The sequence below is a fragment of the Thalassophryne amazonica genome, chromosome 5, assembly GCF_902500255.1.
Source record: "Thalassophryne amazonica chromosome 5, fThaAma1.1, whole genome shotgun sequence".
Taxonomy (NCBI): domain Eukaryota; kingdom Metazoa; phylum Chordata; class Actinopteri; order Batrachoidiformes; family Batrachoididae; genus Thalassophryne; species Thalassophryne amazonica.
In genome coordinates, this window is record NC_047107.1 from 73,114,177 (window position 1) to 73,140,151 (window position 25,975).

Consider the following 25,975-nt stretch of genomic DNA (forward strand, 5'->3'; position numbering starts at 1 on the left):
GTGGTGTATATATATATGTGTTTATGTGTATGTATATATGTGTGTATGTTTATATGTGTGGTATGGTGTGTATGTGTATATATGTGTATGTGTGTGTATGTGTGTATGTATGTGTTTTTTCAGTTTAAATATCAATTACTGCAGGAAATCTTGATCGCAAACCCTATCTTCGCAAAAATGGTCTTTTTTGGGAGGGTGGGGTGGAGGAAGTGGAGGTCACTACAGCCAGTGAGGTGGGGAGGTGATCCGAGCAGGCTCTCTCTTCTGGTGTGATGCACCCGGCCCCGCTGGGTTTGTCTCGCTACATGTATCATTAAGTCATAAGATGAGCAATAAATTCACTAAAATGGAATTTGTGTTTTTTAATCATTAAAATAAGTCATACAGTGAGCAATAAATTCACCAATTCACTAAAATTACATTTTCCCAAACTGAGTGCTGTAGTATAACCAGCAGGACCCCACTGATGTGTGCAGAAAATTTTGTCACTACACCGTATAACATTGACACTACTGAAAATTTAAACACTAAAAAATTCTCAAGTTTTTCACAATGACATTTTTACAAACTGAGTGCTATAGTATAACCAGTGGTGGGCACAGTTCTGCTAATCCACTAACCGCTAATTATCAAAGCTAATGTTTTCATTATCTGATCAGCTTTTCAGATAATTTTTAAAAGCATCAGCAGACTAATTATCTTCCGATAAATTTGGGTCAGTAATTTTTAGACTGCTAACATTTTTTTGCAAGCGTGGTGAACAAAGCTTACAAACATTTATGAAGTCTGACATCAAAGATTTGAGTACCTACCTGTTAACTGTTTTGTAGTAGAGTTCTATCCTCTGCAAACAGAGGAGAGCCAGTTCCTTGAGAAACCGCTCTATCCTCTGCAGACAAAGGAGAATTGGTCAAAGAAAAGGAAAAAAGCCATACTGGCTCGCTGCCAATATCACCCAAGTCATCCAGAGGCATACAGTTTTAACTTATGGTTAAAATTTTAACCAAACTAATTTTGGACAAGTTATTTAAATTAACATCACTTCTGAAGTTTTATAAAGTGAAAATATCAGATATATGTTTTACTTTTAAAGTAATGCACTAATTTTGAAGGTTTTAATGTGGACATGTTGTGTCCAGTGCATTATGGGTAATTTCAGTACATTCACGACAGAAGAAATGCATTTGAGACGCTCTGATCAGGCTCCACACGAACAACAGCATTAAACCCTTGGTATATTGTGCCTAAAACTCTCTTGAATATATTCTCTGGGTTTATAGATGTTATTGTGTTTATATGTAAAAATGCCAGAAGCAGCTCAGGTTGCTTCTCCATTATTTTTAATTGGAAACATTGTGAGCTGCAGTCCCTTCCTATTTGCTCTTTAACATCATGCTTATGTCAAACACTGGCTGTCCTCTTTGTTCCAGAGTAATATATATATATAAGATGTCTGAAATTGTTTGTGTTTATTAAATTCCATGCGTCTTAAACGTAGCAGACACAGATTATTTATTTGGAATATTTGTTTTAGCAAGTTTTCAGGGTTTTTACTGCCATCATCTGGCCAGTAGTGTTCATGGCAGTATTCGCCTTAAGTATTGAGATGTTTCATAATCCTTTGCACGCCAGAGAGTTGTTGCAGCCTCTTGCTACACCTGATAAAAAGAAATAAAATGTACATTTTGGTTGTATAATGTTCATATACAATTGTTGTGTTTTGTTTTTGTGCTGTTTAAACCTCAGCAACTCTCTGGCGTGCAAAGGATTATGGGTTAGGGTCTGAGCATCTGGGCACCAGTAGATGGCAGTGTTCTATTTATTTTGACCCCAGTTATATCAGTGTAGCGGAGGCACATTTTACCCATAATACCTTTGGCATCTGTCTGTGTTTGTTACAAAACTTCAGAATTAGTGCATTATTTAAAATTAAAAGATATGTGTTATATTTTAACTTTGTACAAATGAGAGAATTGACATTAATGGAGTTATTCTATCTGTATTAATTTGATTTATAAATCAAAGCCATAAGTCAAAACTGCTTTATTTTCCAAGACCTCTGCCTCACTGTGACACTGCTATATTCTGTTAAGGAATAATGACATATTTTTTTGTGTGTGTAGGGAGTTGAGCTTAGCTCATCTCAACTGCTTCACTGCTGCAAGATATGTAGTAAACAGGAGCATCCAGCAGTGGGCAGGGCGCACAAAGACACAAGTGGTGACTCATTGTTTGTGTTTGTGGTCGCCTTTGATGCTACCAGAAGCGATAGTGATGTTAAATCTCAAACTCAGGTTGTTAGTAGTGCAAGTGTACCGATTACAATACTGAAAGTTATCGGTTAGCTGTAGCTTCCGATAATTTTTTTGGGTGGTTTATGGGTTTAGCTTCATAAAAGATAACTTTTCTTTTAGCTGATTAGCTGTTATCGAAGCTAACTTTTTGGTTAGCTGTGCCCACCACTGAGTATAACCAGCAGGAGACCACTAATGTGATCATGGAATTTGGTGACACCACCCCTGAATTAATATTTTTGTGGTGTCTCTCTTCGCTTTTGCAGTTTGTAGACAGATCTTAAGCTTCTGTTTCACAGCTGCCTGCTCGTTCAGGTCAGTGTTATTTTTCCAGCTCAGAGTACGGTTCATATGGATAAAAATAAGGTTGTAACTCATTGTCTACCTTCCTGGGGTTAGAAACTAGTGTTGTTTGTTTTTCTACAACATTTCTCTTAAAATTTATTGAGCTGTTTACAGGAGGGGGAGGTTTCTGTCCTCTGAGTTTGACACTTGCGTTACCATTTGACAGGTGTACTGTCCCATTCAGACTCCTCACCTGGCACTGTCCCCAGAGCGGGACACATCCAGCGGGGCCAGGTGCGTCACACCAGAAGTGAGAGCCTGCTTGGATCACATCCTCAGGCTGTAGTGAACCCCGCCAAAGAAAAAAAAAAAAGAAGTAATTTTTGCGGTGATGGGGTTTGCGATCAAGATTTCCTGCAATAATTGATCTGTAAACTGATGTATTGTGTGTGTGTGTGTGTGTGTGTGTGTTATGAATGATATTCACATTTTGTGAGACCCGCATTCACGATTTGAGATATTTTTTCAGTATTCACATTTCGCAATTAAAGGTTTGCGGATAATACACGATTTGCAGCTGATTCACGTTTTGGGGGACAACACCCAATTTTTAAATTCTGTACTTAAAATTCAGGGCTGCCATTATTTCTGAATAGGACTGTATTTTTTGTTCCTATTCAGTCAAGGTCTAATTTATTCAGTCCTGGTTGTCAACTGCTGTCAAGAAATATTTGTTTTTGCTGCTGTTTCATCAGATCGTGATGAGCAAATTACTTTGTAGTGCACTAAATTTATAACTCCTGTTTTAAAAGGTTTTTCTTTGATTCTCTTAGTGCTTCGTAAATTGACAGTCCATGGATTCCCACAGCCCCAAGAGAATATAGATGTGATGGTGAGTTGAAGAGAATCTGATCATTTTAAGAATTTCATTTTGTAGTGAAGTAATCCTTGTGAAATTAATTTTATGTGTTTCTGTTATTGTTTTGAGTTAAAAATGACTGAAATTCTGTGTAAAAATGTGGATTGCTGTGATAATTCACAAAGCCTTAAGCCGTGTCTTGGTTCGAAGACTCCGTGAGCTTGTCTCCCACTTTCAGAGTGAAGAAAGCCAAACTCCATGAAACGGTCAATTCAGTTTAGTGTAAATCTTTGTGTCTGGGTAGAATTTTGCTTTCTCCATAGCTCAAACTTAATGGAATCATACACAAAAAATGTCCCTGTCCTTCGATCTCAGGGTACGTTCTGTCTGCTTCTGTTTTGTACTATCATGATATCATATATTCGAAGAAGAGGAGGAAAACGTTGCCACGAACAGCGGGAGAAGAAGAAAACTAGAAGGGTGGAAATGAGAGTGGGAACTTTGAATGTTGGTAGTATGACTGGTAAAGGGAGAGAGCTGGCTGATATGATGGAGAGGAGAAAGGTAGACATATTGTGTGTGCAAGAGACCAAGTGGAAGGGAAGTAAGAGCAGGAGCATCGACAGTGGGTACAAGTTGTTGTACCATGGTGAGGACAGGAAGAGAAATGGTGTTGGGGTCATTTTAAAGGAAGAGTATGTTAAAAGTGTGTTGGAGGTTAAGCGAGTGTCTGACAGGGTGATGAGTGTGAAGTTGGAAATTGAAGGGGTGATGATGAATATCATCAGTGCATATGCCCCACAGGTAGGTTGTGAGATGGAGAAAGAAGATTTCTGGAGTGTGTTAGATGAGGTGGTGGAGAGTGTGCCCAAGCATGAAAGAGTGGTGATAGGAGCAGACTTCAATGGGCATGTTGGTGAAGGGAACAGAGGTGATGAGGAAGTAATGGGTAGATATGGTATCAAGGATAGGAATGGGGAAGGACAGATGGTTGTTGATTTTGCAAAAAGGATGGAAATGGCTGTGGTGAATACCTACATTAAGAAAAGGGAAGAGCACAGGGTAACATATAAGAGTGGAGGAAGGTGCACACAGGTGGACTACATTATTTATAGGAGATGCAAGCTAAAATAAATCACAGACTGTAAGGTGCTAGCAGGAGTGAGTGTCACTAGACAGCATAGGATGGTTGTTTGTAGGATGACTTTAGAGGTAAAGAAGAAGAAGAGAGTGAGAGCTCAACAAAGGATCAGATGGTGGAAGCTGAAGGAGGAAGACTGTTGTGTGAAATTTAGCAAGCAGGTGTGAGAAGCACTAGTTGGAGGGGAAGCAGTTTTGGACAACTGGAAAAGTACTGCAGATGTGGTGAGGGAGACAGCTAGGGCAGTACTGGGTATGACATCTGGACACTGGAAGGAAGACAAGGAGACTTGGTGGTGGAATGAAGAGGTCCAGGAAAGCATAAGGAGAAAGAGATTGGCGAAAAAGTTTTGGGATAGTCGGAGAGATGAAGAAAGTAGACAGGAGTACAAGGAGATGCGGCGTAAGGCGAGAAGAGAAGTGGCAAAAGCAAAGGAAAAGGCATATTGCAAGCTGTACAAGAAGTTGAATAGTAAGGAAGGAGAAAAGGACTTGTACCGATTGGTCAGACAAAGGGACAGAGCTGGAAAGGATGTGCAGCAGGTTAGGGTGGTAAAAGATGCACATGGTAATGTGCTGACAAGTGAGGAGTGTGTGCTGAGAAGGTGGAGGGAATATTTTGAAGAGTTGATGAATAAAGAAAATGAGCGAGAGAAAAGGCTGGATGATGTGGTGAGAGTAAATCAGGAAGTAAAAGAGATTAGCAAGGAAGAAGTGAGGGCTGCTATGAAGAGGTTGAAGAGTGGAAAGGCAGTTGGTCCAGATGACATTCCAGTGGAGGCATGGAAATGTCTAGGAGAGATGGCAGTAGAGTTTCTAACCAGATTGTTTAATAAAATCTTGGAAAGTGAGAGGATGCCTGAGGAGTGGAGACGAAGTGTGCTGGTTCCTATTTTCAAGAACAAGGGTGATGTGCAGAGCTGCAGTAACTATAGAGGCATAAAGCTGATCAGCCACAGCATGAAGTTATGGGAAAGAGTAGTAGAAGCTAGGCTTAGAAAACAGGTGAAGATCTGTGAGCAGCAATATGGTTTCATGCCGAGAAAGAGCACTACAGATGCAATGTTTGCTCTGAGAATACTGTTGGAAAAGTACAGAGAAGGACAGAAAGAGTTACATTGTGTGTTTGTGGACTTAGAAAAAGCTTATGATAGGGTGCCAAGAGAAGAGTTGTGGCATTGTATGAGGAAGTCTGGAGTGGCAGAGAAGTATGTTAGGGTAGTGCAGGACATGTACAAGAATAGTGTGACAGCGGTGAGATGCGCAGTTGGAATTACACTCATTCAAGGTGGAGGTGGGATTACACCAAGGATCAGCTCTGAGTCCTTTCTTGTTTGCAGTGGTGATGGACAGGTTGACAGATGAGATCAGACAGGAGTCCCCATGGACTATGATGTTTGCAGATGACATTGTGATCTGTAGTAAGAGTAGAGAGCAAGTTGATTCTAGTCTGGAGAAGTGGAGATATGCTTTGGAGAGAAGGGGAATGAAAGTCAGTAGAAGCAAGACTGAGTACATGTGTGTGAATGAGAGGGAGCCCAGTGGAATAGTGCAGTTACAAGGAGTAGAAGTGGTGAAAGTAGATGAGTTTAAATATTTGGGGTCAACTGTTCAAAGTAATGGAGAGTGTCGTAGAGAGGTGAAGAAGAGAGTGCAGGCAGGGTGGAGTGGGTGGAGAAAGGTGGCAGGAGTGATTTGTGACCGAAGAATATCAGCAAGAGTGAAGGGGAAAGTTTACAAAACAGTAGTGAGACCAGCTATGTTGTATGGTTTAGAGTGACAAGAATGGACAAGATTAGGAATGAACATATCAGAGGGACAGCTCAGGTGGGACGTTTTGGAGACAAAGTCAGAGAGGCGAGATTGAGATGGTTTGGACATGTGCAGAGGAGGGACCCAGGGTATATAGGGAGAAGGATGCTGAGGATGGAGCCACCAGGCAGGAGGAGAAGAGGGAGACCAAAGAGGAGGTTCATGGATGTGCTGAGAGAGGACATGCAGGTGGTTGGTGTGACAGAGGAAGATACAGAGGACAGGGTGAGATGGAAACGATTGATCTGCTGTGGCGACCCCTAACGGGAACAGCCGAAAGACAAAGAAGATGATATCATTCATATATCATTGTACTATGAATACCAGTGACAGACTGTTTTTTCTCTTTATCTGAGGGCATGTGCAGGAGTGACATGAACGCACAATTTCAAGATACTTTTTGTTTCCCTTTATCCTATCGTTAAATGCCATTTTAAAGCATACTGGTTGATGTTTGGCGTAGACTTAATAAAGTTTTTATTTTTACAAAATTAATTTAAAAAATACTAAAAAGTCACATGTACGTAAGTATTCGCACCCTTTGCTCAATACTTTGTATCTTTGGCAGCAATTACAGCCTCAAGTCTTCTTGAATATGATGCCACAAGCTTGATGCACATATCTTTTGGGCTCTTTTTCCCATTCCTCTTTGCAGCACCTCTCAAGCTCCATCAGGTTGGGCTGGGAGTGTTCAGATCTCTCCAGAGATGTTCAATCAGATTCAGGTCTGGGCTCTGGCTGGGTCACTCAAGGACATTCACAGAGTTGTCCTGAAGCCACTCCTTTGGTATCTTGGCTGTGTGCTTAGGGTCATTGCCCTGCTGAATGATGATCCGTTGCCCCAGTCTGAGGTGAAGAGCGCTCTGCAGCAGGTTTTCATCCAGGATGTCTCTGTACATTGCTACATTCATCTTTCCCTCAATCCTGACAAGTCTCCCAGTTTATGCCGCTGGAAAACATCCCCACAGCATTATGCTGCCATCACCATGCTTCACTGTAGGGATAGTGCCTCGTTTCCTCCAAACATGACACCTTACATTCACACCAAAGAGTTCAATCTTTGTCTCATACGACCAGAGAATTTTGTTTCTCATTGTCTGAGAGTCCTTCAGGTGCCTTTTGACAAACTCCAGGTGGGCTGTCATGTGCCTTTTACTCAGGAGTAGGAATGGGTATCGAGAACCGGTTCCTTTCGGGTATCGTTAAGAAATGATTCGATCCACCGACATCAATAAACTTTTTTCTTAACGATTCCCTTATCGGTCATTCAGAGTGGCCGTTGTTTTTGTGGGTGTTTTTCAGGAAAATTATCATTTCTATACATTGATTACAGACCCTGCAGCGGGTCTGTAATCAACTTTTCTGCAGCACGGCTTTGCTTTGAACCTTGAACCAATTGAAGCAGTGGTTCGCAGATTGAAGCAGTGCATCGATCTATTGCGTCGTTGGTTCATTTTTTTCTTTCGCTTTATCTTAATTTTCCCCCGCTAAAACCCTAACGAGCATATGTCTGTGAGTATTATTCACCTTTTTATGTTAAACCGACCTGTTATGGTCTTCTGAAACAGTTGATACAACTGTTTTATAACTTAAAAACGGGACCGATGCTAACACGTTAGCATGTCTATGGCATTTTCAGTGTTAAAGTTAGCCTTATGCAGTTGCAGCTGTCAGCATGTTCGGGTGCATTTGTTTTCTGTATAATCAGCGTTTGTTGATATAAAAGAGTCAAATGTATTACACATTGTAATATTTTTTAAATTTATTTTTGTTTATATATTAATAACAGCAATCACAACAATAATAGTAATAATAATTAATCTAGTTATTATATACAATTTTAGAGAAAGAGACAAAAAGAACGAATAAAAACACAACAGAAAATATAAAACCAACTAAAAATGAACATACATAAATAAATAAATAAATACATACATACAAACAGAAATAAATAAGTGTTTCCTGTGAACACCTAGTGACTCTTACACCTCCACTTCATCCCTGTTTTATTTAAGTTTAATGACAGTTTGTTTCGGTCAAACCATATTTTCAATGTGTTAATTTCTTAAGTGATTTCTTCCAGAACTATCCGCCAAGCTACAAAACTGCTGCATCCTAGTAAGAGCAGAATACTACTGGAATGAATTTGAATAAGGAAAGTTGTTTTTTTTCTCAACTGAATGGATGCTGCACTCACTGCAGTTTATTGTCTGGAATAGTCCCAGATTGCATTTCAGAGCTTCCAGAATTCAAACATTTTCATGCAGGTGGTGTTGGGGGGTAATTTTGGGTTTCAGCTTTTTTTGTTTTTCACCACTTTCATCCCTGAATATGTCAATCGTGAGTCACTTTTGTGTGGATTAAAGTCACTAACTGGGACTCCTGTCTTGTGGCAAGAAAGAAACGAGAATCGTCCTCCGTTCTGTTCACACAGCTCCAAACGCTGCGCGGCTCTCTGACGAGTCAAGTTAGAACGATAGAATCCAGTCTGAATTAATAACTTCAAAGCGAAACACCGTTTTGTTTATTTTATTTATGTCCAGAGATCAAGGATACAGTGACCAATTTCATATTTATTTACTTTAAGACTCAATGAAATACATAGAAAACCTGTAAAGCCTACTTTTAGTACAAAATTCACAAGAGGTATTGATAAGGGAATTGATAAGGAATCGGATCGATAAGCAGAATCAATAATGCCATCGATAAATTGTAAAAAAAAATCATACATTGTGATTTCCGGAATTTTTTTTTTTTTTTTATTATTATGTCTCTCACAGTGGACATGCACCTAAGATGAAAATTTCAGACCCCTCCATGATTTCTAAGTGGGAGAACTTGCAAAATCGCAGGGTGTTCAAATACTTATTTTCCTCACTGTAGTAATGGCCACTCCAGCCCATACAGGCCTAATTGGTGGATTTCTGCAGAGATGGTTGTCCTTTTGGAAGGTTCTTGGTCACTTCACTGACTAAGGTCCTTCTCCCCCAATCTCTGTTTCGATGGGCGGCCAGCTCTAGGAGGAGTCCTCGTGGATCTGAATTTCTTCCATTTACAGTTGATGGATGCCACTGTGCTCACTGAGACCTTCAAAGCATTAGAAATATTTCTGTACCCTTTCCCACATTTATGCCAAGAGACAATCCTGTCTCGAAGGTCTACAGACAGTTCTTTTGACTTCATGCTTGGTTTGTGCGCTGACATGCACTGTCAACTGTGGGACCTTATATGTAAACAGGTGTGTGTCTTTTCAAGTCATGTCCAATCAGCTAAATTTGACCCAGGTGGACTCCAGTTCAGCTGTAGAAACATCTCGAGGATGATCAGTGGAAAGGATGCACCTGAGCTCAATTCTATGCTTTATGGCAAAGGCTGTGAATGCGTACGTACATCTGATTTCTTTTTTTTTTTTTTTTGAATAAGTTTGCAACAATCTCAAGAAAACTTTTTTTCACATTGTCATTATGAGGTATTGTGTGTAGAATTTTGAGGAAAAAATGAATTCTATCCTGCTGAATGTCACTAATAAAGTAACTCATCTAACACTGTTATTTTTAAGATTGAGTAATCAGCAAAGTAACTATTACTTACTTTGCTGATTACTCAATCTTAAGCATAACCAAACTAGATTACTTGTCCTCCCCCACACTCTGATGCCACTCACCACCAGATGATGATCAGTAAACAGTTCTGTCCCTCTCTTCACCCGAGTATCCAGGCGGCCTCAGTTCAGATGATACGATCATAAAATTGATCGACCTTCGGCCTAGGGTGCTCTGGTACTGTGTACACTTATGAGCATCCTTATGTTCGAACATGGTGTTTGTTATGGACACTCCATGACTAGCACAGAAGTCCAGTAACAAACTACAGTTCAGGTTTAGATCAGGGAGGCCGTTCCTCCCAATCACACCTCTCCAGGTGTTTCTGTCATTGCCCACGTGTTCGTTGAAGTCCCCCAGCAGAACAGTGGAGTCCCATGCAGAACTCCAGTCCCATGCAGGACTCCAGTCAGGGACGACAAGAAGGCCAAATATGCTGAACTGCTGTTTGGTGCATATGCACAAACAACAGTCAGATTTCTCCTCCCCGTTCCCCAAAGGCGCAGGGAGGCGACCCTCTCCTTCTACCAGGTTGAACTTCCAAGTAGCGGTGCTCAGCCTGGGACTCATGGGTATCCCCACAGCCTCCTGGCGCCTCACAGAAGTCCCAGGTGTACAGGGTGAAGAGACAAGCACCCAACATCATGCCCTGGGGTGCTCCGGTGCTGCTGATCACAGTGTCAGATGTGGTGTCCCTCAGCCTAACATACTGTGGCCTATTTGTGAGGTGGCTCGAGATCCAAGTCACCAGGCAGGGGTCCACTCGCATCCTGTTCAGTTTGTCCTGATGCTCAAAGAGCTGGATGGTGTTGAAGGCGCTCAAGAAGTCCAGGAAGAGAAGCGAATCCTCACTGTTCTGCTTCCCTTATCCAGGTGCCAGTGGACTCAGTGTATCAGGTAAAGGTTGGCATCCTCCACACCAACACCTGCCCGATTTGCAAACTGCAGACAGTCCTGGGCATGTTGCACCTGGGCTTTGAGGAAGACCTGCTCGAAAGTCTTCACCTGGTGTGAAGTGAGAGCCACTGGTCAGAAGTCATTCAGCTTGCTGGGCCAGTTCGTCTTAGGATATGGAATAATACAGATCTTCTGCTTCTGCTTCTGCTCCACCTTTCTGCTGTCGCCGTCCTTTCTTCCCTCACACAGTCCTTCACCTCCCGCTGTGCTGCCTTCATCGACTCCATGTTTCTGCTTATGAAGGTGGCCTTCTTCCTGTTGAGGACAGCTTTGACTTCCCGCATTACCCATGGTTTGTCTTTAGGGTAACAGCGGACAGTCTTGGTTGGGCACATCACGTCTGCACAGAAGTTAAGATAATCTCTCAGACAGTGTCAGCCCCTCTATGTTCTCACCGTGCAGGTCGATCAGCTTATCCCATAACGTGGCGTTGTAGCAGTCTCTCGGGGCACTTTTGATTTCAGGGGACCACCTCCTTTTTTGGTCCTACAGCAGTGCACAGTGTGCAAAAACAAATATGATCTATTCCATTTTTAGGCACAGCTGTTGTGTGAAACACAGACTACGTTTACATGCCGTTAATATTCGGGTTAAGGTCAATAATCCGGTTTCTGAATCATTAGGAATAACCCTTTTACATGCTTAAGCAGACAGAGTTACTCCTGTATACATGGTCATTGGTATCATTTGGAAACAGCGACGCATGTCTTCCACTGGTGCTTGATTTGGTCTGGCGTTCGTGCAAATCCTGCTTCATGTAAAACCCCTCACTACACACTTTATACACTTTTCTCAAACAGGCATTAACATGTTCTCACTTTTCTCTCCTGTGTAAACACTCTCTTTTTTCTTCTGGGCGAGAAGATTATAAATAGACACACGCAGAACACAATGCGCGTGCTGTCCCTTCACTCACTGCCTCCGGGGGTACGGATGCGGGACCCACAAAGAATCCAAGTCATGGCCACGGAGCTCTGCAGCTGTGGTTACCGAGACCCTGCGGACTGCCTCCGTATCAAAACAGCGAGTGTAGTCTTTGGACCTGTTGCCGCAGCTCCGCACAGCAGAGAGGGGGGCGGTGTGAGTGGCCCGCTGCGGCGTTTACCGAGCCTGCAGACTCAGTAAGCGCATCAGAGGCAGAGCAATCGCGGTGACCAGTGCCGTGACTGGCCCGCCTGATAAGGATGCAGAAGACAGTGTGCTGTTTATCTCTGCTTCTGTGGTGTGCGGTGGGTAGTTGCTCTACTCAAAAAAAAAACAAGATTCCTTGCGGATCAGACATGCGCCCAACACAAAATAATGTTCCTTTCTGTGGGGATATCCCGATGCGCGTTTATATGACCTGATATTCGGGTTAGAAAAGGAGTAAACCAGGGGTCTTATTCGGGTTTTTAAAAACCGGAATATGAGCATATTCGGGTTTTTGCGGGTGTTTACATGCCCGTGCGCAACTGGGTTATTGCTAATATTCCAGTTATGAAAGGGTTATTGGCTGCATGTAAACGTAGTCACAGGCAATTAAACTAGCTCCTTTTGATCCACGAGGACGTATCACGAACAGAGTCTGGTTGAAATTAATAGGGGTATTTGAACAGGCTTTGGCACAGTGAATAGATCCAAAATTGCACGGAAAATGGAACACAATGGCAAATGGGACAAATGATCAATATCATGTGGCATACAAAGCACCAATCAAATGACAAGGATCTATTTAGGCATTATATAAAACCAGTTATGTGATTCTACCCCCTCCCCCCAAAAAATCTCTAAAATAGTAAAAAATGAACTAGTAAGTCAAATAAAAATCTATTTTTCCATAACTCTAAATTGGATATCCAATACATTAAAAAGTGTCAGAGTTATTTAAAGTTGCCAGTATGATGTCAGTATGATTTTTGGCCTTTTATTTTATTTTTTTTTAACAGTGAACTGCTTGTTTTGTGCATGTTTGGTGGAGGCCAGCAGGAGTTACTGTGCAATAGTAGTCAGTAAACCTCACTCCTCGACAACTAATAGGACTTTCTGGTCACAGAGCCAGAGCATGGGTTTCAGCCTTGTGGTTCGAGCTTCTGCCTCCCATGCCGGAGATTGTGAGTTTGCATTCCAGGTGAAGCGAGTGGGAGGGGTTAACGCAATGCGGAAGAAAGAAGTGCTACACATGAAAAAGATGCACCTTTCTAATGCTTTAGAGAGTTGCTTCAGCTGTGTTGGTCAAGAAGTGTTTCATGCAGGCGGTATGCAAGCTGTAATCTGTTCACATGAACACTGAATGAAAATCAACAGACTCTGCCGCTGCTGTGCACACATAGTGTATCTTATGTGAAGCAGGTCTAACAGTTGTGGTCAAAAAGCAATATGCACACTCAGTGAATTACTGACTGATCTTTTTGTGCCAGAAAATTAGTACAGGGAAATCTTTCCAGTTATTTTCAAGAATCATTTAGAATTCTAACTTTATGAAACTCCATAATTGAGCACAATGGTAAAGACACTTATGCTATAAGTGCACAATACAGCTCTGGAGGGTGTAAAGCGCATACTGCAGTTAAGTATAGCTGCCAACCATGCTGTGGAAGATTAATTCAAGTGGTTTGAACTTCAAGGAACACAAGTGTTTGGATCTGTTTTCTATTTAATAATACTCGAGCCAAGAAGACTTGTACATAAGCATATTTTAACGTTGATTTTTTTTTTTTTTGGTCCTGCAGAAGAGCACAGTGTGCATAAACAAATATGATCTACTCCATATTTTTAGGCATAGCTGCTGTGTGGCAATTAAGCTCACTCCTTTTGATCAACGAGCATGTATCATTAAAATTGTAAATGGACTGCATTTATATAGCGCTTTTCCATCTGCATCAGACGCTCAAAGTGCTTTACAAATAATGCCTCACATTCACCCAGATGTGAGGGTGCTGCCACACAAGGCACTCACTACACACTGGGAGCAATAGGGGATTCAAGACCTTGCCCAAGGTCCCTTAGTGATTTTCCAATCAGGCTGAGATTTGAACCGAGGATCTTCTGGTCTCAAGCCAATGCCTTAACGACTAGACCATCACCTCCCCACAAAGTCTGGTTCAAAATAGGGGTATTTGAAAAGGCTTTGGTAGTTGCAATTATGTGAATTATGTGACCCTTGCATGTGTGTATTACTCTATTACTCACATACTTGCTGTAGTTGTTGCCATGATATTGCACTGTATGTTCTGCTGACCAGTACTGAAGCAACCATAAGTGATTCAGCTGCAGAAATGTCAGAGGTCAGCTTCTTTTTTTACCCTTGTCATAATTCTCTCTTTTCAGGGTTTCTTGAATGCAGTGTTTGAAAGGCTAAAACAGTTCTTGGAATGCAGTGAGTACTTGTCTATTTCCCTGTCTGAAGTCTTACACTCTGTACTTCTGTTCGAAGGTTTGCCATTAAAGTTTGAGCTAATGGAGGCTACCAACTTAACAGGCAAATTCAGTCATATTCATATATACAGTAAAATGCACCCAAACAGTCATCGGATAAACTGGATTCTTGCACTCACAAGACAAAAGCAAAAGTTCCAATGCTTTTCTATGGTTTAACATGTAATAAACACTTTATACATTGGATTTTCTATAACGAATTTTCACTTGCATCGGACAAAACGTCTCGTCACATCGCAAAGTATTTCCATTAGCACAGCACACTCACGCTTTTCAAAATCTAATTTCACTTTCAGTCTCTTTGCCAGCTCACATCCAGCAGCTGGCAAAGAGACTAAAAGTGAAATTAGGTTTTTACTTTAGAATCAAGTCTTGTCTGTCATTTGAGGCCAAAAAGAGATTGGTTGCATCTACTTTTATGTCTGTGTTGGATTACGGTGACGTAATCTATATGAATGCTTCTGTTCAAAGTCTGCGTGTTTTAGATTCTGTTTATCATGGTGCCTTAAGGTTTGTCACCAACTTAAAATCTCTTACTCATCATTGTTTGTTGTATACTTGTGTTGGTTGGTCAGATCTGTCTTCTCGAAGAAAAAGCCACTGGCATCTTTTAATTTACAAATGTATTTTAGGTTTGCTTCCCTCATATCTCCAGGTTTTTATCAGCACAAAAGCCGCAGGTAGTTATAGTCTATGCTTCCAGGATCTGCTGTTGCTGTCTGTTCCTAAGGTCAGAACAGAACGAGAAAAGAAGGCTTTTAAATTCGCCGCGCCCTTCACCTGGAACAATTTACAAAATGATCTGAAATTTCAGGAGCTGGTCTCTTTAAACACTTTTAAAGCACTACTACAAGACTTGGAGGCTGAAACATCAGTCTGTAGATGTTTGGGGGTCATTGACAAATTAGGCTTCAAAAAAGGTATTTTTTAAAGTATTTTCAATATAGATGTAAAACATATTTTTGAGTCCAGAAAAATGTGTTTTAACAAATCTCATTTATTGAATAACATTTTTAACTGTTTTAACTCATTTTGAAACAGTATTTTGAACTGCATGACAAAAAAATGTCAGGTGGCGCATCCAAATATTCCTAAAAATCTGTATACATTCCTAATCTTTATTTTAAGATTAAATCTTTTGCAACTATTCCTTAGCATGTCTACACAAGGTAACAGGTTATTATTTTATCATTGTGTTCTTTTTTTCTAATAATTTACGATTTTAGCATTCTGTGTGTCAGGTTTTGAGCCAAGTTAACATTCAGTTTTGCCTTTAAAGACAGAAAAATAAAAACACAAATACGCAAATCCAGATATTTAGTATAATAACTACATTCCTCACCTTAAAAAAACATTTAGTCACTTTAACATATAATTTTTTGTTTAAATTGGTTGCACCACCTGACAACATTTGTTATAATATGAAATATGCTGAACAAAAAAAATCATTTAATAGTAACATATGTTCTAGTCATATGTCTCTATTTAAGTGTTCTTAAATAGAGATATTTGATGCACAGTTAATTGCATTCTCACATTGTTGGGAGAGTTAGGTTCAACATTGTTCTTGTTGGGAGAGTTAGGTTCAAGTTATTCTGAGGGTTCATTTGACTTGGGTGTAAAATTCAATATTTCCTCAATGGCTCTTTTTCTGTCCCGGTGCTTTTTTTGATCTTCCCTCCACTGTTGCCTATTTTTTTCTGTTCTTGCTTAGAGAATTGGCCGATAGGGGGCTTCACAATTTTCCTTTCTCTCTTCCTCCTCTGATAGCTATAAAACACAAGACCTAATAAGCTGACAAATTTCCAATGTTAAGAATGTGGAAGTTGTAATATAATAATAAATGTAAAATGGACTATGTAGATGCATTACCTCTCTTTTCTTTTTGCAAGATATGCTTCCCTTGCAGCCGGATCATTATTAATACGCGCCCTGTGTCGTGCCGACTTTTCTTTACTTGATAGTGGCATCTAAAATGTACAAATTATAATTTGAAATGTTTTAAAGTGTATAATATCTTTAAATTTAAAACTACAAAATATTTTATGGTTTCATGGATATTCTTAGAGCTTTGAATAGCAGTATATAGTAACATTCCTTATAGTTGTGCCACCTGACTAGCTGGTTGCACCACCTGACTATTGCAGCTAATCTCAAATAAGCAGGCTTCTGTTTGGATGCTAGCATTAGCTTCTACCAATAGCATGAAGTTCAAACGGACCACTTTTTAAAAAATTAAGAGTTTTATGATAAAATATAATTTCATGAGTTTTACATTGGTTGTACCACCTAACATGAAAAGTGTACCAGCATACGTATGAGTTGAAAGTAGTTATTTTTATTACTATTTGACAGAGATCTACAAAAATTTTAGCTTAGTCCAAACAGTCACTTAGGGTCCTCTGGCTGATGGAATATCCTCTTTACAGCTGTTGTCTCTTCATTTCAAAATAAGTCATACATTTATGGTTGCGCCACCCTGATATTTAGGAAATGTAAATTGTTGGACAAAAATTTTAAAGATTTTTTTTACAGCTTTAAAAACAAATGATATTAGAAATAAAAACATAATCAAAAAGATTTTAAACACAAAACAATGCCATAGTGTTTCATTTTGACTTTATCATTGTCAAAATAACATTTTTATTAGTTTTCTTAGTCTGCTCTCTTGTTCGGACAGTTGCAACACCTGACATCTTGGAGGTTTGAGAGGCCAAAACACAGAAGAATATTACTATTTGAACTTAATGAAAAACTAATTAAAATAAATTGGTTTTATAGATTAAAGTGATAGATGCCATAAATAGGTTTATTTATTCATTTTTTAAATAATGGACTTGGACACAAAAATATGCATGTCATGTCATTGACCCTTGGACAGATGATCATATGATGCTTATTTTTAAGAACATGTTTCTTGAGTATCAATGTATGTCTTATCCTGTTTGTCTCTTTTGTTTGTGTTAACTTTGTCTTTTTGCTGCCTTTCTTGGCCAGGACTGTCTTGGAAAAGAGATTTTCAATCTCAGTGAGCTTTCCTGGTTAAATAAAGGTTTGATGAAGTTGAATGTAGCTATGTAATATAATTGTAAATACTTTAAAAATACATGGATACAGAAAGTGAGAACACTTATTCCCATTGTGGTCCATTTGAAAATCAAATGACTAATTAGAAGTAAAAAAATAAATCAGAGAAACTGGGGAGAGCTGACATTTGCCGTTTGCTATGCTTGTGCATTTTGGGTCAAAGATGAACGCTACAAAAATGGAAATTTGATAAGACTAATTCCTACCTACAGGCAGAAATTAAAGCTCTGCAAACCTGTAGTGAGGACATCTAAACAATGGAGCAGTGAGGCTTGGGGGGATCTTCAGGCATGTTTGGAAAATACAGACTGAGATGTGTTCAAGACTGCTACCAACCGTCTGGATGAGTACATTGATGTTGTGACCTCATTTATCAGCTTCTGTGAGGACTGCTGCATACCATCACACACCACAGTGAGGTATAACAACGACAAACCGTGGTTTAGTCCTAAACTAAGACAATTGAGGCTGCAGAAGGACAGGGCTTTCAGGAGTGGGGACAAGGTCAGGTTTAAAGAATCAACGTACAGGTTTGGGAAGGCAGTTAAGGAAGCTAAATGGCACTATGCTGCGAAACGTCAACACTAGTCCTCAGCCAATGACTCGACGTCTGTATGGAACGGGCTCAGACAGATCACAACTACAAACCTAACTTTTCCACTCTGTCAATGACCCTTGTCTGGCCAACAAGCTCAGTGAGTTCTACTGCAGATTTGAAAGACAATGGGACAATCCTAATACCATCCCCATGATCGCTACCTCCACCCCATCATCATCTCCTCTCCCACCCCAACTGGGGTCTGCTCCCCCACACAACTACTCACATCAGGGACCCCCACCTCCTCCCCCACCATGCCCCTCACCATTCATGAGACTCGTGTCTTGAAGAGTCAACAGGCTCTTCAAGACACAGGACTCACGCAGAGCAAACAGTATGGTACTGTGTGGTAAATCTGTCAGATGTAGGCATTTGTCAAAATGTGAGTGAAAGTGCAAGGAGGAGACTAGTGAGATAAGTCAACAAGACGTGACATCTTTGAAGGAGTTATAGCTTTCTATGGCTATGATTGGAGAAACTGTGGATAATGCAGCTTTCTTTACATCCATCCATGAAGCCGTTAAAGAGTCTGTAACATATACCCTTCAGCACTGTTTTTTTTTTTTCTCGGCCATAGCAAGTTTCTTCGTGAAGCTGGAGTGCTAATGGAATGTGTCATCATTAATCTTCAAGATGGATTTGTTTTTTTTTCTTTTTCAGCTGTAGGCTTAGGTGCATCACAGTAATTGTATATAGACATAAACTGCAGATGGGAAAGGATCAGGTCTAGAGCACACTGTACTAAGTAGAGCTATTCAAAAGCTGCTCCAATTTTGACAAAATAGGTTTCCTTTGAGGGCTTTCTAGGCCTTTAAAAAAAGGGATAAAGGTACAGCGTGAGACATAATAGAGCTACTCTTTTGTGTTGAAAAATGTTCAGTGACTTTGTTTGGGTATTTGTTCTAGATGCTACCATGAGAAGAGCTTTGGGCACGTCCAAAAGAGAACATACCCTGGGGTGGTCCCAAAGCAGTCTCGTGAATACAAATGCCACGTGAAGCAGAAAGACCTTGGGCCTCTCCCGGGAGGACATCAAGCTTATTTTAGTCTGATGCCACTGTGACTTGGGGATCACTAGTCAACTTATATATATATATATATATATATATATATATATATTAAACAAATAAAATTGCACACTAGCTATACACAGATAATTTTTTACATTTTGTTCTTCAGGTCGACAGATTGGTCAAGAGAGTATATGCAGAGAAAAACTGGAGAAGACGATCATACTCTTCACGAAAGTGGTCAGTTCACTTGCACACTAAGTGGTGTTGAGGAAATAATTTTGTTTTGAGTTTAAACCAACTAATTTAGACCTTGTTTTCTCCTCGTCTCTGTCCTATTCTTTAACTTTTATCTCTTTTTTTTTTCTTTTATCCATGTAGCTGTTAGACTTCCTAGAGTACCATCCGTGTGCATTTATTCCTCTCATCCAGCGATCCCTCGAATTTGCTGTCAGCTACGTGTTCACACCTGTTGGGGAAGGAGTGACCTTTGAACGCTTCATTGTCCAGTGCATGAATCTTATCAAGATGATTGTAAAGAATGATGCATACAAACCTGCCAAAAACATAGATGGTATGATATGAGGGTTTGAAAAAAAAGAAATTCTGTAATGGTGAACAATGAAAGAGTGAATTGATTTTAAAATTGCACATATGGCATTAAAAAGTCAGAATTGTACAGTTGAGAGAGTGATGAAGTAGATTAGTTGAACAGCTAAAGCCAGATAATGAAAAATGAATCTGAAGCACAGTCTTAATACCATCAGCGTCACCTTAGCTCAGCAAGACTCATGCATGTTTCAAGCTGTTATTCTCGTGGTTCTTCATCAGCTGTGCATTCCAACACTTTATGGTTTGCAAGCCAGTAGGGTCTTGCGGTACTGTTGAGTTGTTTCTCCAAGCAGTTGTTAGACTAAATGGATCAGTTTTTCCAATCTGTAATTACCTTTTTAATGTGTGGTACTGAAGATATTAATGTTGCTTTCCTCTTCCTTTTTCCAGCAGTAATTTAAGTAGCAGGGTTACATTGCAAATTGCATAGTTGAATCTTGGGTGCCACAGGCCAGCTGAGAGCAGCCTTCTGACTTATTTATTTTATTTCATGCTGTCGGTGTGCTCGACAGACAGGAAAACCCATGTGAGCCTGAGTACATTAATCTGGGGCTGCATGGTACACGTAATGGTAGGTTTTTACAGTAGCAGTGATTAGATGGCTGATATTTTTGAATATTGAGGACTTAGATTTTGATGTAAAATTTGGTTATTTGAACATTTAGCTCAGTGTTTCAATTGGCCTTCTGATGTCTACTAACATACATTTTGTTCACTTTTCTTTGTATTTTTTGTACTTGTTATGAATTAATTTTCACATAATTTGATGGAAGGGTTGGCTAGCCAGGCCTACAATAGATTTACTAAATTTGTGGCAGGGTCGGGGTTGGTGGAATATATAGACTATACGAGGTCTGGTTTTTGAAAAAAATAATAAGGTCGGATACTTTTCTAATAGACATTGTATTATGAAAAGTGCCTTTTTGGATCTCTGGAGGTATATCTGTATTTTATGCCTTTCAAGTTTCAATTTGGTTTCAGTGTTTTCTACAGGTTGAGATATTTACTTGTGGTAGGCAGCACAGTGTTATGAGTGTATTCAAAATAAACTAGTCAAGACATGTATCCTCAAAAAACAAAGCAAAAACATGAATCTGATGGAGGGTGGAAAAAAATCTGCAAATAGCTGGATTAAATTGTTGCTGGATGGTCTCTGTGTGCTGTTAAATTACATTGTTGACTGATTTAAAAAAAATGTAATTTGGATTTTATCTTGCTGGACGGGCTGCCCAAGCAGAGCCTCTGGGTTTAATGATAATTAGAAAATTTAAGAGGTAGTACAAACAGCATGAGTTTGCAACTTATTTGAGTGCACAGAACAGTTAGCATTTAATATATTTGGACAAGAAAATTATAGTAGTAACATAACACATTTTCATGTGTTCAACTAAATTATGTGCTGTTCTATTGCAGTTGTGTATGTTTTACTCTCATTCATCTCTCTAAAATTTCTCTTTGTCAGACAGTAAACCCGAAAGTCTAGAGGCACACAAGATCAAGACAGCATTCTTTTCACATCCCACGCTGACAGAGATTGGGCGCCGTCTTGTCTCTCACTATTTCCTACTCACAGATGAAGAATTGGAAATGTGGGAAGAGGATCCAGAGAGCTTTGGTATTTGCACATATCCAAACACCCAGTTGAATCCATTTTATGTTGTATACTCCTCAGTTAGCAAATATTTTCCTATTGGCCCATCACATGATCATTGCTATTGGTGAGTCTACGATGCATCTCGAAAGTATTCACAGGGCTTCATTTTTTCCACATTTTATGTCATGCCACAGTCTTATTCCAAAATGAATGACATTGCTTTTTCCCCCTCAAAATTCTACACACAATACCCCATAATGATTATGTGAATTTTTTTTATTTTTTTAAGATTTTTGCAAATTTATAAAAAAAATAAAAACTAAGAAATCATATGTACAGGTGCATCCTGTTTCCACTGATCATCCTTGAGATGTTTTTCTACAGTTTAATTGGAGTCCACCTGGGGTAAATTCAGTTTATTGGACATGATTTGGAAAGACACACACCTGTCTACATATAAGGTCCCACAGTTGACAGTGCATGTCAGAGCATGAAGCAAGAGAAAGAAATTGCAAAAACTGGATGACTAAGGGCTTTTTTTAATGGATGTAAAAAAAAAATCCCTTCTAAAAAGTTTTACAAAAACCTCCCTCACGAAAGAGTCTTAATTAAAATATTAAGTTTGTGTAAAAAGTACCTGAGTAATAGGATATGAATGCAGTGAGAAAGCTATTGTCTTGAAATACTTTGTCCTATTTGCAAGATGGATCCCATTACAGTCCGCCCGCTACCATGTACCTTCTTCATACACAGCTCTCTAATCCTTCTTTTGGAAGGGAGGCTAGGATGGTGTTGTTAATGTCTTAGGCACCGATCTGGTCCTCCCTGCGGTGACTGGAGCTTACCCGTGGGGAGTGCCTCGACTGAACATTGTGATGTCTTGCAAGTTTCTCTGTTGAAGCTGATTCTTATCTTAAATTGATATTGTTAGTTTTAGGGGTGGCCGATATAGCCTCACTAGAGCCTGTCCCAGCAGTCATTGAGCCTGAGGCGGTGCATGCCCTGGACAGGACACCAGTCTGTGCCAGTATAGATAGTTCGACAAGCACATTCACACAATGCATGCACACCTTCCGCCAATATAGAATATATACAATATCCAACAATACTACAATATACAATGCAATATACAACAATATCCAATATATCAATAAAGATCTATCTAATCTCTTTAATGTAATCTAGAATTGCCAATTCACCTAACCTGCCTGTCTTTGGAAGTGGGCAGAAGCTGGAGGTCCCAGAGGGATCCCACACAAATATGGGGAGAACATGCAAACTCCACACACAAAGCACAAGGTGGGAAGTGATCCCACAACTTTCTGCCTGTGAGGCAACAGTGCTAACCACTCACCCACTGTACTGCCCACGTTTATACAGTTGCAGGTAATTTGGTGATGTTCATAAATCCAAAAGTGATGTCACTGATTGTCTAAAGCAGAACATCAGTATTAGTTAAGGACATAACTTTTACAACCATCAGACAGCTGTCAGAATTTACAGTAGTGTTCAGAATAATAGTAGTGCTATGTGACTAAAAAGATTAATCCAGGTTTTGAGTATATTTCTTATTGTTACACGGGAAACAAGGTACCAGTAGATTCAGTAGATTCTCACAAATCCAGCAAGACCAAGCATTCATGATATGCACACTTAAGGCTATGAAATTGGGCTATTAGTAAAAAAAAAAAAAAAGTAGAAAAGGGGGTGTTCACAATAATAGTAGCATCTGCTGTTGACGCCACAAACTCAAAACTATTATGTTCAAGCTGCTTTTTTAGCAATCCTGTGAATCACTAAACTAGTATTTAGTTGTATAACCACAGTTTTTCATGATTTCTTCACATCTGTGAGGCATTCATTTTGTTGGTTTAGAACCAAGATTTTGCCCGTTTACTAGTGTGCTTGGGGTCATTGTCTTGTTGAAATGCCCATTTCAAGGGCATGTCCTCTTCAGCATAAGGCAACATGACCTCTTCAAGTATTTTGACATATCCAAACTTATCCATGATACCTGGTATGCGATATATAAGGCCCAACACCATAGTAGGAGAAACATGCCTATATCATGATGCTTGCACCACCATGCTTCACTGTCTTCACTGTGAACTGTGGCTTGAATTCAGAGTTTGGGGGTCATCTCAGAAACTGTCTGCGGCCCTTGGACCCAAAAAGAACAATTTTACTCTTATCAGTCCACAAAATATTCCTCCATTTCTCTTTAGGCCAGTTGATGTGTTCTTTGACAAATTATAACCTCTTCTGCACATGTCTTTTATTTAAAAGAGGGGCTTTGCGGGGGATTCTTGCAAATAAATTAGCTTCACACAGGCGTCTTCTAACTGTCACAGCACTTACAGGTAACTCCAGACTGTCTTTGATCATCCTGGAGCTGATCAGTGGGTGAGCCTTTGCCATTCTGGTTATTCTTCTATCCATTTTGATGGTTGTTTTCCGTTTTCTTCCACACGTCTCTGTTTTTTTTGTCCATTTTAAAGCATTGGAGATCATTGTAGATGAACAGCCTATAATTTTTTGCACCTGCGTATAAGTATTCCCCTCTCCAGTCAACTTTTTAATCAAACTACGCTGTTCTTCTGAACAATGTCTTGAACGTCCCATTTTCCTCAGGCTTTCAAAGAGAAAAGCATGTTCAACAGGTGCTGGCTTCATCCTTAAATAGGGGACACCTGATTCACACCTGTTTGTTCCACAAAATTGACGAACTCACTGACTGAATGTCACACTACTATTATTGTGAACACCCCTTTTTCTACTTTTTTTTTTACTAATAGCCCAATTTCATAGCCTTAAGAGTGTGCATATCATGAATGCTTGGTCTTGTTGGATTTGTGAGAATCTACTGAATCTACTGGTACCTTGTTTCCCGTGTAACAATAAGAAATATACTCAAAACCTGGATTAATCTTTTTAGTCACATAGCACTACTATTATTCTGAACACTACTGTAACTCTGGTGGGGCGACTATGCCCCCCAGACAAACAATACTGAAGACCGTCAGTGCATTCACTTTGTTTTGTTTCAAATCCAACTTGGGCGAGTGCCACTCTTGCTACTATCTAAAACCATTTTGACGGTGGAGCTCAGCTACTCTTGCTCTCTCGCTCTTGCTTGTTCATTTTCTTGCTCTCACAGCTGACTGAAAGCACATCACTCATTTCCCCAGAACTACGGCAAAAAAACAAAACAACAAAAAACAGCAGATGCTTTCAGGGACTGTAATGCTTGACAGGAGAGGAGAAATGTTGCCAGTCAAACAGAAATGGTAAAACAACAGAGAAAAAGAGTGGACAGCTTGCCAAACACATGCCATGGAGCTTCTCCCTTAATCTGTAATCAAAACCCAGCATTCATATTGTGACCATGCCTTTGTTATGTAAAAATATATACCGGTATTATCATTGAATTACATTGCAATTCAAAGAGGATAACAATAATGAAACTTGGAATTATGATTTGTGTAGGATTTTTGTACTAAATGACTTCAAAATTGTGAAATATACAGTCAGTTAATAAAACAGGTTTGAGGAGGATTGATTGCTCATGATTGCTAATATGTTTTAATTCACGTTAAATTGAAATAAAGTAAACATGATTGACTTTTGCTAACATGAAATGTGTTCCAGCAGGATAATGGCCCCAAACAAACATCAAGGCTGGTTGTGGAGTCAGTAACATTAAATTTCCATTTCATTTTCAAATTTGAGTTTCAAAGTAGCAAAAGTATATCAAAGGTAATTGCTGACTGCGATGGACTGGCGTCCTGTCCAGGTGGAGTCGTAGGCGGAGCCTGAAACAGTGGGGCACACTGGCTACATGCTTTAAGTGATGGATGTGAATCTTTCTTGTTCCTGGTACTGCATATAAACATGAGTTTGCACTTAAAACATCGCTTAAAAATCCTAATGCTTCAGTGGCATTTGGGAAAATTAGTTGAAAGATTTTTGAGTGATTGTGCTGACAGCTACACATCTCAAGCAACAACTGGAATGAAAACATTACCTTGTTGGCAGAGTAAACAAGATGGTTCTCTTTAGCTTGACTCTTCTCTGATTTTCCTGCTTATGAGACAGCAGTGAGCTCAGACAGATGTTTTTTTTTTTCTCTCCCATCTTAGCTGTTGAAGAAACAGGTGGTGACTCCTGGAAATACAGTCTCCGGGTGAGTCGATGCAACTTTGCACACATGCTCCTTTGAGTGATGCTATTACCGTTTTACTGTATAATGTCTTTAGAGGTATGTCGACAGTCAGAATTATCCTATAGTTCGGAGTTACTGATCGTGGCATGTCGATGTAATCAATCAATGAATTTTTTTTTTATATTGCGCCAAATCACAACATATAGTTGCCCCAAGGCGCTTTATATTGTAAGGCAAGGCCATACAATAATTATGTAAAACCCCAACGGTCAAAACGACCCCCTGTGAGCAAGCACTTGGCTACAGTGGGAAGGAAAAACTCCCTTTTAACAGGAAGAAACCTCCAGCAGAACCAGGCTCAGGGAGGGGCAGTCTTCTGCTGGGACTGGTTGGGGCTGAGGGAGAGAACCAGGAAAAAGACATGCTGTGGAGGGGAGCAGAGATCGATCACTAATGATTAAATGCAGAGTGGTGCATACAGAGCAAAAAGAGAAAGAAACAGTGCATCATGGGAACCCCCCAGCAGTCTACGTCTATAGCAACATAACT

The 25,975-nt window shown here is 39.9% G+C and overlaps 1 protein-coding gene across 1 annotated transcript in view; it reads left to right on the forward strand.

The window, feature by feature from the left end:
• Positions 1 to 25,975, forward strand: part of ipo11 (importin 11) — a 457,504-nt gene that overhangs the window by 69,509 nt on the left and 362,020 nt on the right. The window contains exons 7-12 of the mRNA XM_034170535.1: positions 3,413 to 3,471; positions 14,256 to 14,304; positions 19,228 to 19,298; positions 19,440 to 19,632; positions 21,133 to 21,285; positions 25,404 to 25,447. Coding sequence (XP_034026426.1) covers positions 3,413 to 3,471; positions 14,256 to 14,304; positions 19,228 to 19,298; positions 19,440 to 19,632; positions 21,133 to 21,285; positions 25,404 to 25,447 — 569 coding nt within the window. The remainder of the gene's footprint in view (positions 1 to 3,412; positions 3,472 to 14,255; positions 14,305 to 19,227; positions 19,299 to 19,439; positions 19,633 to 21,132; positions 21,286 to 25,403; positions 25,448 to 25,975) is intronic.